This window comes from Myotis nattereri, assembly GCF_964212035.1.
Source record: "Myotis nattereri genome assembly, chromosome: 7".
Taxonomy (NCBI): domain Eukaryota; kingdom Metazoa; phylum Chordata; class Mammalia; order Chiroptera; family Vespertilionidae; genus Myotis; species Myotis nattereri.
The window spans coordinates 32684935-32697602 of NC_138082.1; the positions used below are offsets into that span (position 1 = coordinate 32684935).

At 44.5% G+C, this 12668-nt stretch overlaps 1 protein-coding gene across 7 annotated transcripts in view; it reads left to right on the plus strand.

Annotated features, from left to right (window-relative positions):
• LOC308522453 (UDP-glucuronosyltransferase 1A6-like) overlaps window positions 1–7868 on the plus strand; it is a gene marked incomplete at both ends in the record, with an annotated part of 57809 nt that extends 49941 nt beyond the window's left edge. For all 7 annotated transcript variants that reach the window (XM_081095945.1, XM_081095946.1, XM_081095944.1 and 4 more), the window contains 4 exons: window positions 3598–3729; window positions 4303–4390; window positions 4669–4888; window positions 7571–7868. In XM_081095945.1, coding sequence (XP_080952071.1) covers window positions 3598–3729; window positions 4303–4390; window positions 4669–4888; window positions 7571–7868 — 738 coding nt within the window. The remainder of the gene's footprint in view (window positions 1–3597; window positions 3730–4302; window positions 4391–4668; window positions 4889–7570) is intronic.
• Between the last annotated feature and the right edge of the window lie 4800 nt (window positions 7869–12668).

Below are 12668 nucleotides of genomic sequence, written 5' to 3' on the forward strand. Positions count from 1 at the left end.
GCTCGCTTCTGGGGAGAAGTCTTTGGGAGGGGGTGGGGAAGAGACGCAGTCTGGCTTTTTCAGTTTTTGGTGGAAAGGGAAAATGCATTTTCTGAGCCAGAGAAGTCCTGCACCTGGTCCCAGATTGGTCTGTCCTCATGCAAATGAGGAATCCAAATCCTTGCAGTTTGAATAGTCCAAAAATGACTGTCCTGATTGGTCAGAATGGAGCCGCCCCGTAGGTGAAGATGTTGACGAGGGGCATATATTTATGGAGCTTCAATTGGACAGGGAAAGTCTCAGTTTCATCGGTTGAAATAGGGTTCCAGAAACACTGCAAGCAGGCAGTTCAGTGTGGGAGGCAGGCAGCTTAGTGCAGGCTTCTTCCTGAATCAAGGTTTGCATGAGAGGGCCCTGTTTAGAAACAGCTGGGCTCTTTGTAAATTTGAGCCCCGTTAGCCACCTGGAGCCTTTCTCAGTAGGTATTGTCTTTCTTAGGGTCTACATACCCTACACTTCCATTCCTTTAGAGCAGTGGTTCTCAACCTTCCTAATGCCGCGACCCTTTAATACAGTTCCTCATGTTGTGGTGACCCCCAACCATAAAATTATTTTCGTTGCTACTTCATAACTGTAATTTTGCTACTGTTATGAATCGTAATGTGAATATCTGATATGCAGGATGTATTTAGGCGACCCCTGTGAAAGGGTCGTTCGACCCCCAAAGGGGTCGTGACCCACAGGTTGAGAACCGCTGCTCTAGAGGATATTGTCTTAATCTCAATGCTCTTGATAAAAGTCCTGAGCTTCAAGAGTAAAGATAAAATCTTTGTTCTATAAAGAGAGTCCTCAGAGAAAGTACAGCCTGGCACTGGACATACTTTTGGAATGTCTGAAAGACAAAAGATGGTAGAACAGCATTGAGAGCAAATGAATAGAATGCAAGAATTCCAAGATGTCATTCCCCTATCAGGGTGAGGACTGTCTTTATGGACATGTAGAGATTCAGAGATGATATTCATACATATATTTTGGGTCTGGGGAAAATAACTAAACAGAAAATCAGTAAGAATAGAGACTCGAAGATGGTGAGGAGAAGAAAAACTGGTATTTGCTGGTGAGTCTGAATGAATAATGATAAAGTGACATGTTTCCAACATGCTAAGTGCTTATAAGGGTTCTTATAAAACAAAAGACATTTTGGAAGGGGAAAATCTAATAAAAGCCTGGAACTAGAAATACTAAACCCTCAGCCAAAGTAAGGAACTAGTTTAAAGGCCCCATTGGAGCCAGTAGGTACTTTCACTTCAGCAGTGGCCCCGTTTTTTTGAAAGGTGATCGGGGGTGAGGGAATCAAGGGTTATTTTCAGTTAACAAACACGTTGCTCCACTCTTTGGCTATTCCAGAGCCTGTGAAATTGCAGCAAGGTTTAGGGGAAGTTTTGCCAAGTACGGGGTGGACCTCACCATTATCGCATCCCATAAAAGCTGGTCTAGGATAGACTTGGCCATGCTAACACAATCTGCGTAGTTGGCCTTTGTGACCTGTCAATGAACTTCCAGGCCATTTAACTATGGCCAGTGCTGATATTTAACTTTGGGTGTTCATGGCCCTAGGGTTCCATTAATGCAAGCACACCCCGCTGGTTGCAGAGTGAGTGTGCAAGCGTTTGCAAGGAGGGGAAATTAGATTAGTCTCTTTCTAGACAATAGTGGTTTCACTCAGGAGTGGAGGTAATGGTTGCTTGGAGCTGAGCTGTATCTCCACAGGAATGAGGGCTGTGGTACATTTCTTAAGGAGAAAGGACCTTGGAAAAAGCATCTTCAGGATATTCTTGCTGCAAAGCAAAAATACAGCCTGGTGGTGGAGAGGATGATGCTGGCCTCCTTGACTTGTCAGATGAGACCAGTGGCCAAGTCTGAGACAAAGCGTTTGGAGCCAGAGGCCTGGAACAGAGTCTGGGGACTAGACAGTGGGTGTCCTTGGAGGAAGGCTGCTCAGTGTTTGTCCTGGTCATGCTCTGAATCAGGCTTGGCAGGAGCCTCTGAACACTGTGTGTGCTGAGCCCTGTCAGAAGGCTCCTCCATCTCACATCCAGGGTGCCCAATGTCCTGGTCTAACCAGGACTGTCAGGTTTTAACACCAGAAGTCCCATGCCTGAGGAAACCCCTCAGTTTTGGGAAAACCCTGCTACATTGTACAATCTCACTAATGCCCTTGGCATTCTTTGGAGACATACACTAGTAAAACCATTTGGAGATTCTCAGGGGGTTGATTAAATCATTAATAACCTACAGTTGGGGGAGGGGGATTACCTTATTTATGCCTTATTTATAAATAAGGATTACCTTATTTATAAATTCTAAATGAATTTCCACTGTGAGTATGGCATGTGTAGCCTTTCATGTATGTGGGTGTAGGTGTGTGCTGTGTATGTGTGCATGTGCGTGTGTATGTTTGCTGAAGGCTGGAGTTGGCTTTGAAGGTCGGGCACAGGGCAATGTGAGTGAAGATTGTTGCCAAGGGTTGAATCTAGGGGCTTCCTTACTCTCTTTCTGGAGACAGGGCCACCATTCTTAATTTTGCCATTCTTCTGACTGTTGCATCCTTTCAGAGCTTTTGTTTGACACCCATCTCTAAAATTTGTTCCATATTATTTCAGGGATTGGTCTTTGATAGGTCATAATCTGTCATCAATTTACTAGTTGGGAACATCTGCCATCATTGTTCCTCACCCCTATACACACAGACAGTTTCCTTTGCTGGAGATAGTTGAGTGACCTTCTAGATGTGACCTTCCTTTGATGACAGTGATGGACACGTTGTTATAAGGAATCAGCTTCTGGAACAGGACATGAGCAGTCAATGAGAATCTTTTGCTGGGTGGGTTGGGACTTAGTGCCTGTTCATCCTTCCCACGGTGGCTTTGGTAACCAAGGTTTACACTTATGCCCTTGATATTTTTTGAACTGCACAGTAGGGGCTCAGATCATTGGTGGACAATTGGTCAGGGTTCCTGTCCCTCACTTTGTATCTCTCAGACCTACAGAGGAGCTTATAGCAAAGATAGGGTCCAACATATTTCTGCATATTCTTCTTGCTAAAGCAGGAAAGTTGATTTGCACTCTTTAGAAAGCTCTTCTCCAGGAAAGGTGGGAAAATGCAAGGCTGGCTGGTTACATTTCAGCACTGAGTTGACATGAATATGATATTTAATCATCCAAACGACTGGCTTCCGTGTGGAAGACTCTGCTATAGACTGTGGGTAGCAAGCATCGTTAAAGGTTGTCTTCTGTTTGTATTTTCCTTGTAAGCCTAATCCTTAGCACTCTGTAGCTTTGTGCTTTTGCTCTATTCATTCTTCCTCCATACAAAGAATATTCCAGAAGCCTTGAAAAACACTACAGACCTTTACTATAGACCTTCTTAAAGGGGAAGTGCAAGAGTTTTAGAGTCCATAGAAAGCTTACACACACACACACACACACACACACACACACACACACACACCTTTCATCACATTCTTAGGAGGAAGATATCCGAGTCACAGCTTAATGTATGCAGTCACCCAAACAATACAAGAAAACATTAACTGGGCATTTCTCTTTTGCCTCCAGGAGTATGAAGCCTATGTAAATGCCTCTGGAGAACATGGAATTGTGGTTTTCTCTTTGGGCTCAATGGTCTCGGATATTCCAGAGAAGAAAGCCATGGAAATTGCTGATGCTTTGGGCAAAATACCTCAGACAGTAAGGAGATGCTAAACTTTTCTATCTTCATAAGAGCTGTAACCCCAGGCCTCCAGCTCTGAATTGATTCTCTGAGTTGGACTTTAGACTCGGGTTTCCCCTGCCACTCCCCAATTATGAATCCCAAGTTCTTCTTTTTTTTGCAATTCCACTCTTAACTACTCTGTTAAACTATGGCCCACTTCGCTTGGAAGTCTCATTGTCTCTAAGAGACTCAAGGAGACTCTATTAAAAATAAAATAAATAGGATATTGTTTCTTCATATTAAATAAGAATATTTCTCCAAAAAGCTGTTAGTTAGGACAATGGTGTATAATTATATTTCTGCATCCACTCATCTATTAAGTAGACTGTCCCTTGGAGTGCAGAAAAGTGCAAAAATCATAAATATATAGCTTGATGAATTTTCATAAATTCACAAAATGTTAGTAGCCCCCAGAGCCTTCTTAGTCACTACCTCCCTCACCCTCGCCCCCTGGTTATGCTCTTTCTGAAGACTCTACTTTCTAGCTACTAGAGCAATCTTTATAAAAAATCATATTCTGGTCTTTAAACCCTCTTCTCGTCTGTAAGGTGCTGTGGCGGTACACTGGGACTCGACCATCGAATCTTGCGAAGAATACAATCCTGGTCAAGTGGCTGCCACAAAATGATCTGCTCGGTATGTGGAGAGGATTTAATGCGTAGGTCAAACCAAGGTTAAATTAAGACAGTGGGTTAGTAGTTAGGCACGGCCATTTAGCTGGAAAATGTTATGGCCAGCATATCCCACACTGCTTTTTACCCAGCAGGGCATCTCAACCACATTCTCTCCTGCAGACTTCTATAAGGATGGCTGTGGACGGCACTGAGTGCGTGGAGTGCTTTCACAACCTAGTGATGCCAGAATGTGACACTCAGAGACCTGACCACCGGCATCCCTCCCTCTCTGCTTCCCAGGTCACCCGAAGACTCGTGCCTTCATCACACATTCTGGCTCCCATGGTATCTATGAAGGAATATGCAACGGCGTTCCCATGGTGATGATGCCTCTGTTTGGCGATCAGATGGACAATGCAAAGCGCATGGAGACCCGGGGAGCAGGAGTGTCCTTGAACGTCCTGGAAATGACTTCTGAAGATTTAGAAAATGCCCTCAAAACTGTCATCAATGACAAAAGGTAAGAGAGAAGGTATGGAGGAATGCTGCTTGTGTTTTGCCCATTCCATTCACAGTAATTATTCAAACAAATACATGAAAATCTATTTATAAGTAAGATCATTTGGGATTATTATTCATTTTATAAAAGCATGCTTGATTCCTATAGAACCATGGGAATGATTTTAAATATTATTTTCTCTCATAAATTTATAACTTAATTAAAAAAATAATGTCACCATAATAGATGCCTGCTCTATAAGTTCATGCAAAGAGAGAAATATTCCATTACAGGAAGCATAGTGTCCATAAAATAGAAACAAACCAGGTGCTTCAAAGTACAGCTTTCCCCAGCACTGAAATCTGTGAGAAATTTTGTTCTTGGGGATTTATAAATGGGGGCTCATGTGAAATCACTTATAATGAAAGGCAAATAATGAAAAATGCTCACTCATTTATAGATAATAAAGACCATTATAAACTGATGAACAAAAATAGGTACAGAGGCAGAGCAGCATTGAACAGACTGTCAAACTACAGCGGGAAGGCCGGGGAGGGTTGGGGGTGGGGTAAGAGATCAACCGAAGGACTTGTATGCATGCATATAAGCATAACCAATGAACACAAGATACTGGGGGACAGGGGAGGCGGGGGAAGGTCAAGGGGAAAAAGGAGACATATTTAATACTCTTTGTAATACTTTAAGTAATGAAACAAAATTTTAAAACAATAAAAATGTGAAAAAAAATAATGAAAAATGAAGACAGGTTTGTTCAAATGTGGCTGAAGATGATTCCAACGGCAAAAGCCATCAGATCAAATGGTCTCTACATGAAATTTATTGTCAAGCTCACTAGTAATAGGCTGATTAAAACCTTATGGAAATAAGTGATACCCAGAGGTAGATTTCATCCAACAGTTAATAATGTGTATGCAACTACATTTCTGCATGTGTGGATGCATGCATGTGTGTGTGTGTGCATGCCTGCCCATGAGAGTGTCAAGAGTTTCACCTGTAATTGCTTCATTTCAGAAAAGACATCAGGCAAGAGGGCAGATGTGAAACCTGGGAGTGTGTTCAGATAGGAGGAGATAGGACACGGACACACACTGAGCCTGGACAAGGGAAAAAGGAGGGGAGATGATAGGGCTTTCACGTGTGCGTGTGTGTGTGTGTGTGTGTGTGTGTGTGTGTGTGTAATGCCAGTGGATAAAAAAGAAACATCCACGGAACCCCAGGGCAAAGTGCCCAGTGCGTTGGGTGACAACCTACCCAGAGCAGTTAGTGTGGTTGGTATCCCTTCATTACAATTGGCTGCTTCATGGAGAGAAGCCAACTTCTCCCCATGTGCTCATGAAATTTATTTTCTATGTTCACACTAGTAATATAATTTTGATCTTTTGTTCAGTGGTATAGATACCTATTTGAAACCGAAAAATGACTTGGTAGAAGTTGTTTAGTACTTGATTATTTTTTCAAAACACTAATCCATCAGCTCAAGTTATTAATTATCTTTATCTATTCATTGTTGAGCCATCTATCTGGTTGCAAATCTCCATATTTCCAACACTCTAAGCTTAGAGGATACCTACATGATATAAAGAAAATTGGAAAAAGTTTAAAGAGCAGATTATGCAACCAGGCCATAACAGGTACTCAATAAATATTGAATGAATGAATGAAAGTCCAAGGAAATCTGTCTTAAGAGAAATTTTATATATAAGAAAGATGTTTAACCGAACTTATGGAACAATATTAATATTACATTATAGTAATATATCCAAATAAAATGACAGACATGTTTAAGGACAGCAATTATCATAATTGCTTCTGAATAGAAGTGCTTTTTTATCTTTCCTCTCTTTTTTCCTTCCCTTTTCCTTTTGTTTCCCTTCCTTCTCTTCCTCCTCCTTCTCTTTCTTCTCCTGGTGCATGTGTACTAAGCATTGAAATATCTAACCCATTTTGAATTTGGATGTTCTGATTCAGCTATCAACACTGCCAAATTCACAGGAATCCATTTTGCTTTAACAGGCTGCATAGACACAACCTCATGCAAAATTTAGATCAGTTAGGTTGACAGTTTACCATTGTTTTGGAGATGGCACTTAAAAATGGCTTTTACTTTGGCTAGGTGTGATTGCTTACACATTTGAACAAGAAATCATTCATAATTTCTGACATGACCTTTTCTTTATTCCTTTATCTTACTATAAATAACATATAATTAATTTCCTACAAAAATATCACTGAAAAGAAAAGAAGAAAAGTAACATGCAGGTTTCAAACAATTTAAAATTGTAATTTTTTGGCTTCCAGTACCCTCCCCTCCTCTCCCTTCTCCTCCTCTCCCCTCCCCTCCTTTCCCTTCCCCTCCCTTCCCCTCCTCCTTCCCCTCCCTCTCTTTCTTCTTTCTTTCTTTCTTTCTTTCTTCTTTCTTTCTTTCTTTCTTTCTTTCTTTCTTTCTTTCTTTCTTTCTCTCTCTCTCTCTCTCTCTCTCTCTCTCTCTCTCTCTCTCTCAATAAAGAACATTGTGTGTGTGTGTGTGTGTGTGTATTTGCTATTTATAATAGAGATATATTTTCTCTACCAAGTTTGGAAAAACCAGATGTGCTCCTCACTGGAAGCAAGCATACAAGCATAAGTGGAGGTTAGTTCACTGCCTTCGATGTTCCAGGCGTTAACATAACTGTCTGTGTTTAGCTATAAGGAAAACATCATGCGCCTCTCCAGCCTCCACAAGGACCGCCCCATTGAGCCACTGGACCTGGCTGTGTTCTGGGTGGAGTTCGTGATGAGGCACAAGGGAGCCCCGCATCTGCGCCCCGCGGCCCACCTCCTCACCTGGTACCAGTACCATTCTTTGGACGTGATTGGCTTCCTCTTGGCCATTGTGCTGGGAGTTGCCTTTGTTGTCTATAAATGCTGTGCCTTCGGCTACAGAAAATGCTTTGGGAAAAAAAGGCGAGTTAAGAAATCTAACAAATCCAAGGCACACTGAGAAATGGGTGAAAAATGAGGTGATCCAAATTTGCAGTCAGTGTGAAATACATGTCATGCTCATTGAAGAAAACTTTACTGTAAGTTAGACACCCAGAGTGTTTTTTTAAAATAAAAATAATTTAATTGCTAGTCACACCTCCAGTTAGAAATATTTGAAAATGTTTTCTGCCCCCTTCAATACCTTTCATCTGGACTATATTTTCTACCGTTCAAAGGACTTGCCAAGAGGTTTGGACAGGTCCCTCCTTCACTCTGCATTACTTTCCTTACTCAGAAATGGGGCCTGTTTGGGAACCACTGCTGTCCCCGCCTGAGATGACAGTTTTAACATCATCTGGCTTCTATAGACTGTTGTGATCAATTCCTTCAGAAGTAATGGCAGGTCCTAATTTATTCCTATACTTCACAGATATCACTTTGCATATTTAAAGAAGAAAACCGTTATTCCTTTAAAGCCTAGTGCCTTGTACTTGAATGAATGAATGGCACAGAGCCGTTGGAGAACAAAGTATGATTTCTTTCTTTGGGGGAAAAGAGTAATGTATGAAATTGATAGGTAATGTGTTTGAAAGGATAACCATTGCTTGTGCCAAATGGATCTGAATTTGATAAAAGCCCAAAGTGTAATGTCTGGCTAGTATATTTTTCTCTGATGTGTGTTTCCCACAACTAAAAACATATCAATAAATTTATATAAATTATATTTCTTAGATATTCTTTTTTTTCATTGATGTTGCTTTTTATTTATTGTTAAATTACATGTTCCCATTACAAAAGTAATGTATGATTATGGCAGAAAACTTGAAAAATACAGAATTGTACACACACACACACACACACACACACACAATAAAAATCACCTGAGATCCTCAGAAATAATTACAGTTGCTATTTTGGCAAGTGCACATAAAATATTGCAGCTATGCCCTATATTTGCAGCGTTGTTTACCATTCTTTCCCCACTTCATACTATCACAAACTTTCTCCCAGGTCTTATAGAAACATTTCATTTGTTTTTAATAGCCAAGGACTATTCTATTGCATGGATATACCAGGATGTATTTAACCACAACTTCTGGGTGGATCCACTTTTACTAAAAAAAAAAAAAAAAAAAAAAAAAAAAAAAAAAAAAGCTAGGTCTGAGCCTATAGTTCTGACTATTTCCGTAGGAAAGACTTTACAACTAATCAGTGGTTGTCTCAGTTCGGGTTTCTCTGCAGTGATGGTTCAGGTCAAGTAGTTTATTTGGGAACTGAAGGTGCGTGGGCAGTGGGCTGGGGCGTGATAGCCACCAAGAAGCTGGCTCTCCCTGGGTGACAGAGCTGAACCCCCCTGGTGGATGCTGGGAGCCAGCGCACAAAATGCAGCCAACTTACGCTGGGGAGAAGCAAGGCCCTTGGGTATCTGAACACTTGCCTTGCCAGTGACCGGCTGTTCCCAACTGGTTACTAATTTCCTGCACTTCCAGTCAGCATGGTGCCTCTGGAAGCCAGAGAGCCCCCACTTCCAGTCAGCATGGTGCCTCTGGAAGACAGAGAGCCCCACTTCCAGTCAGCATGGTGCCTCTGGAAGCCAGAGAGCCCCCACTTCCAGTCAGCATGGTGCCTCTGGAAGACAGAGAGCCCCACTTCCAGTCAGCATGGTGTCTCTGGAAGCCAGAGAGCCCCACTTCCAGTCAGCATGGTGCCTCTGGAAGCCAGAGAGCCCCCACTTCCAGTCAGCATGGTGCCTCTGGAAGCCAGAGAGCCCCACTTCCAGTCAGCATGGTGCCTCTGGAAGCCAGAGAGCCCCCACTTCCAGTCAGCATGGTGCCTCTGGAAGCCAGAGAGCCCCACTTCCAGTCAGCATGGTGTCTCTGGAAGACAGAGAGCCCCACTTCCAGTCAGCATGGTGCCTCTGGAAGCCAGAGAGCCCCACTTCCAGTCAGCATGGTGCCTCTGGAAGCCAGAGAGCCCCACTTCCAGTCAGCATGGTGCCTCTGGAAGACAGAGAGCCCCACTTCCAGTCAGCATGGTGCCTCTGGAAGCCAGAGAGCCCCCACTTCCAGTCAGCATGGTGCCTCTGGAAGCCAGAGAGCCCCACTTCCAGTCAGCATGGTGCCTCTGGAAGCCAGAGAGCCCCACTTCCAGTCAGCATGGTGTCTCTGGAAGCCAGAGAGCCCCACTTCCAGTCAGCATGGTGCCTCTGGAAGCCAGAGAGCCCCACTTCCAGTCAGCATGGTGCCTCTGGAAGACAGAGAGCCCCCGGGGAGGGAAACGCTGTGCGGTGTTGGAGGTGGCTTTGTGCACTAAAGGGAGAAGAGCACAGGACGTCTGGGTGGGGCACTGCCGCTTCTCATTGCAAGTGGTTTGAAATATTCCCAAACTGCATCCTGGGATGGTGTGAGAAAGCCAGGTTCCCACACCTCTGCAATACAAAGTCATATATTGCCAAAACAACAACAACATCAGTTTGTTAAGAGAAACGTGGGAACTTGTTTTAAATTTGCTCCTATTTTATTATTACTATTAAAAGTTGAATTTTTTACAAGCTTATGAGCCATTTGTATTTCTGTTTCATTCCTTTGCCTATGTTCCTCTGGGGTGTATTGCCCTGAGGGTTGGCTAAGAGAGCTTTCTGCCCTAGTGAGAATATTCTCTGCCATGTCCTGGAAGTATTTTCTCTGCTTAATTATTTTTGCCTTTAATTTTTTTTCTCACACCTCTGCTTGCTGCTTTGTGTTATTTGCAAACGTTTTAAACATACATGCTTCAAGTTGGAGCTGGGTGTCACGTGGATAGCTAGGGCTTCTCCTGACTCTGCCTCATTTGCTCCTTCCCCAGGCTGCTTTTGGAACACAAGCTCTTCACACCAGCTCCCTCCCCCCACAGTTTTAGACCCTGTGGTGACTCTTGCATTGGGTCCACCCTCTTTCTAGGCACTTCCCGTCCACCCAGTGACCATATCCTGGCCCTGCTGCCCCTGTTCCATGCCCCCTCGTCTCTCTCAGGGGCCCTGAGCTGCTCTGACCTCTCACGGGCTCCTCTGCACCTTCATGTTTCTAGTCCCACAAGTAAGAGAACCCAACTCTAGACACCTTAAGCAAGTAGAGGGTCTTTTTGTAAGGAGATGGGGTTCCTAGGACTCAGGCTCATGGCCAAGCGTACAGAAGGGCTGGGATGATTGGAGCCTCTCTTGTCTTCTTCTGTCCTTACATGCTCTGAGTGACAGCTTTGCTCTTCCCCATTCTCTTGTCCTATTCTGCTCCTCTGTCCCCACCTCATTCACAGGGATGCCCTTCCGTGAGGACAGGGACCTTCTTGCTGCCATCCAGAGTCTGGACGACAGGAAGGTGGGGCCTTTGCATCCGCTTGTGACCCTCAACAGCGCCCCCTTAAGACAGCCATTGGGGTCTCTGAGGTTAGGGACCCCCCATCATCCCCACCATGGGGGCATCTCACACTGGAGTGTCCTGCGACCCTGACAGCCCTGCCTGTGGGCTTTGAAATCAGGGCAAGAGCTGTGTTAAGCCCCTGAAAGCCCATTCCATTCTGAAAGCACTGTCCTGCCCACTCCAGAGTCACCTACTGGTGCCCGGGCCCTCAGGGCCAGCTTTTTGCTTCATTAACAGGGTATGCCCTGCTGTGAGGAAAAGGACCTTTTTGCTGCCATCCAGGGTCTGGACCGAAGGTGAGGTGTTTGTGACCTGTTGTGACCCTCTTTGGCATTCATGTGGCCCCACCGCCCTAACCACTTGACCACTTCCGGCTGTTGACCTGGCCCCACCCTCTTGTTCACGTGATCACTTCCAGCTATTCACCTAGCCCCTCCCCCTTGTTGACTTGACCACTTCTGGCTGGTCACCTGGGCCCTCCCCCTTATTCCCGAGTCCCCACCCCTATGTTCACCTGAGCACTTAGCCACATTGGCCTGGTTGCTTTGCTCCTCATGCAGAGGGGTGGACTTCCCAACCTCTGGAAGTTTGGGTAAGTTCCTAACACCCACAGCCTCAGATCACCTTCTGCTCACAGGCTGCCTCCTACCCAGCGGGGAGGGCTGCAAGAAGGGGAATGCCACCCCCCCTTTCAGACAGCCATGGAGGTCTCTGAGGCTAGGGACCTACCTCCCTTCGTCCCCACCATGGGGGCATCTCACACTGGAGTGCCATGCGGCTCTGACAGCCCTGCCTGTGGGTTTTGAAATCAGGACAAGAGCTGTGGTAAGCCCGTGAAATCCGTTTCATTCTGGGTGCAATGTCCTGCCCCTTCTAGAGTCACTTATTGCTCACCGGCCCTGAGGGCCAGTTCCTGATTTCTCAACCCCAAGATCCTATAGGACACTGACTGGGTTCTGTCTTGCCCAGAGTTCTGAATTCCTGGGAGGAAGAATCTGATTAGTCCAGCTAGACCAGGCGTCCTCTCCTTTTCTAATCAGGAGTGTTGGGGGAGGGATTACAGAGGGAAACCGTGACCACCAGGAGCCCATAACTGTGACCCGAAGGGTCAAAGAAGAGGGAAACTTGTCTCTGGAGAGGTGCCACCAAATGTGTCCACTACATACTCACATTTCCCTCACTTCTTGCCTTGGCCCTTTTCATACCTTTAAGCTCACAGGTTTCTACAATGTTTTCTTATTTTCAAGTTAGTTCCCTTAGAAATGGATGTGGGAAGCTCTACAGAGTGAAAGCACAAGAGTGGCTGATTTTATGAATGGATTGCATGTGAATCAAATATTCCTGTCATGATCTGAGAAATAAAAAGTATTTTCACTTTGAAAAACCAAGCAGAGTCCACGTCTTTCTCCTTGATCTCATTGTCT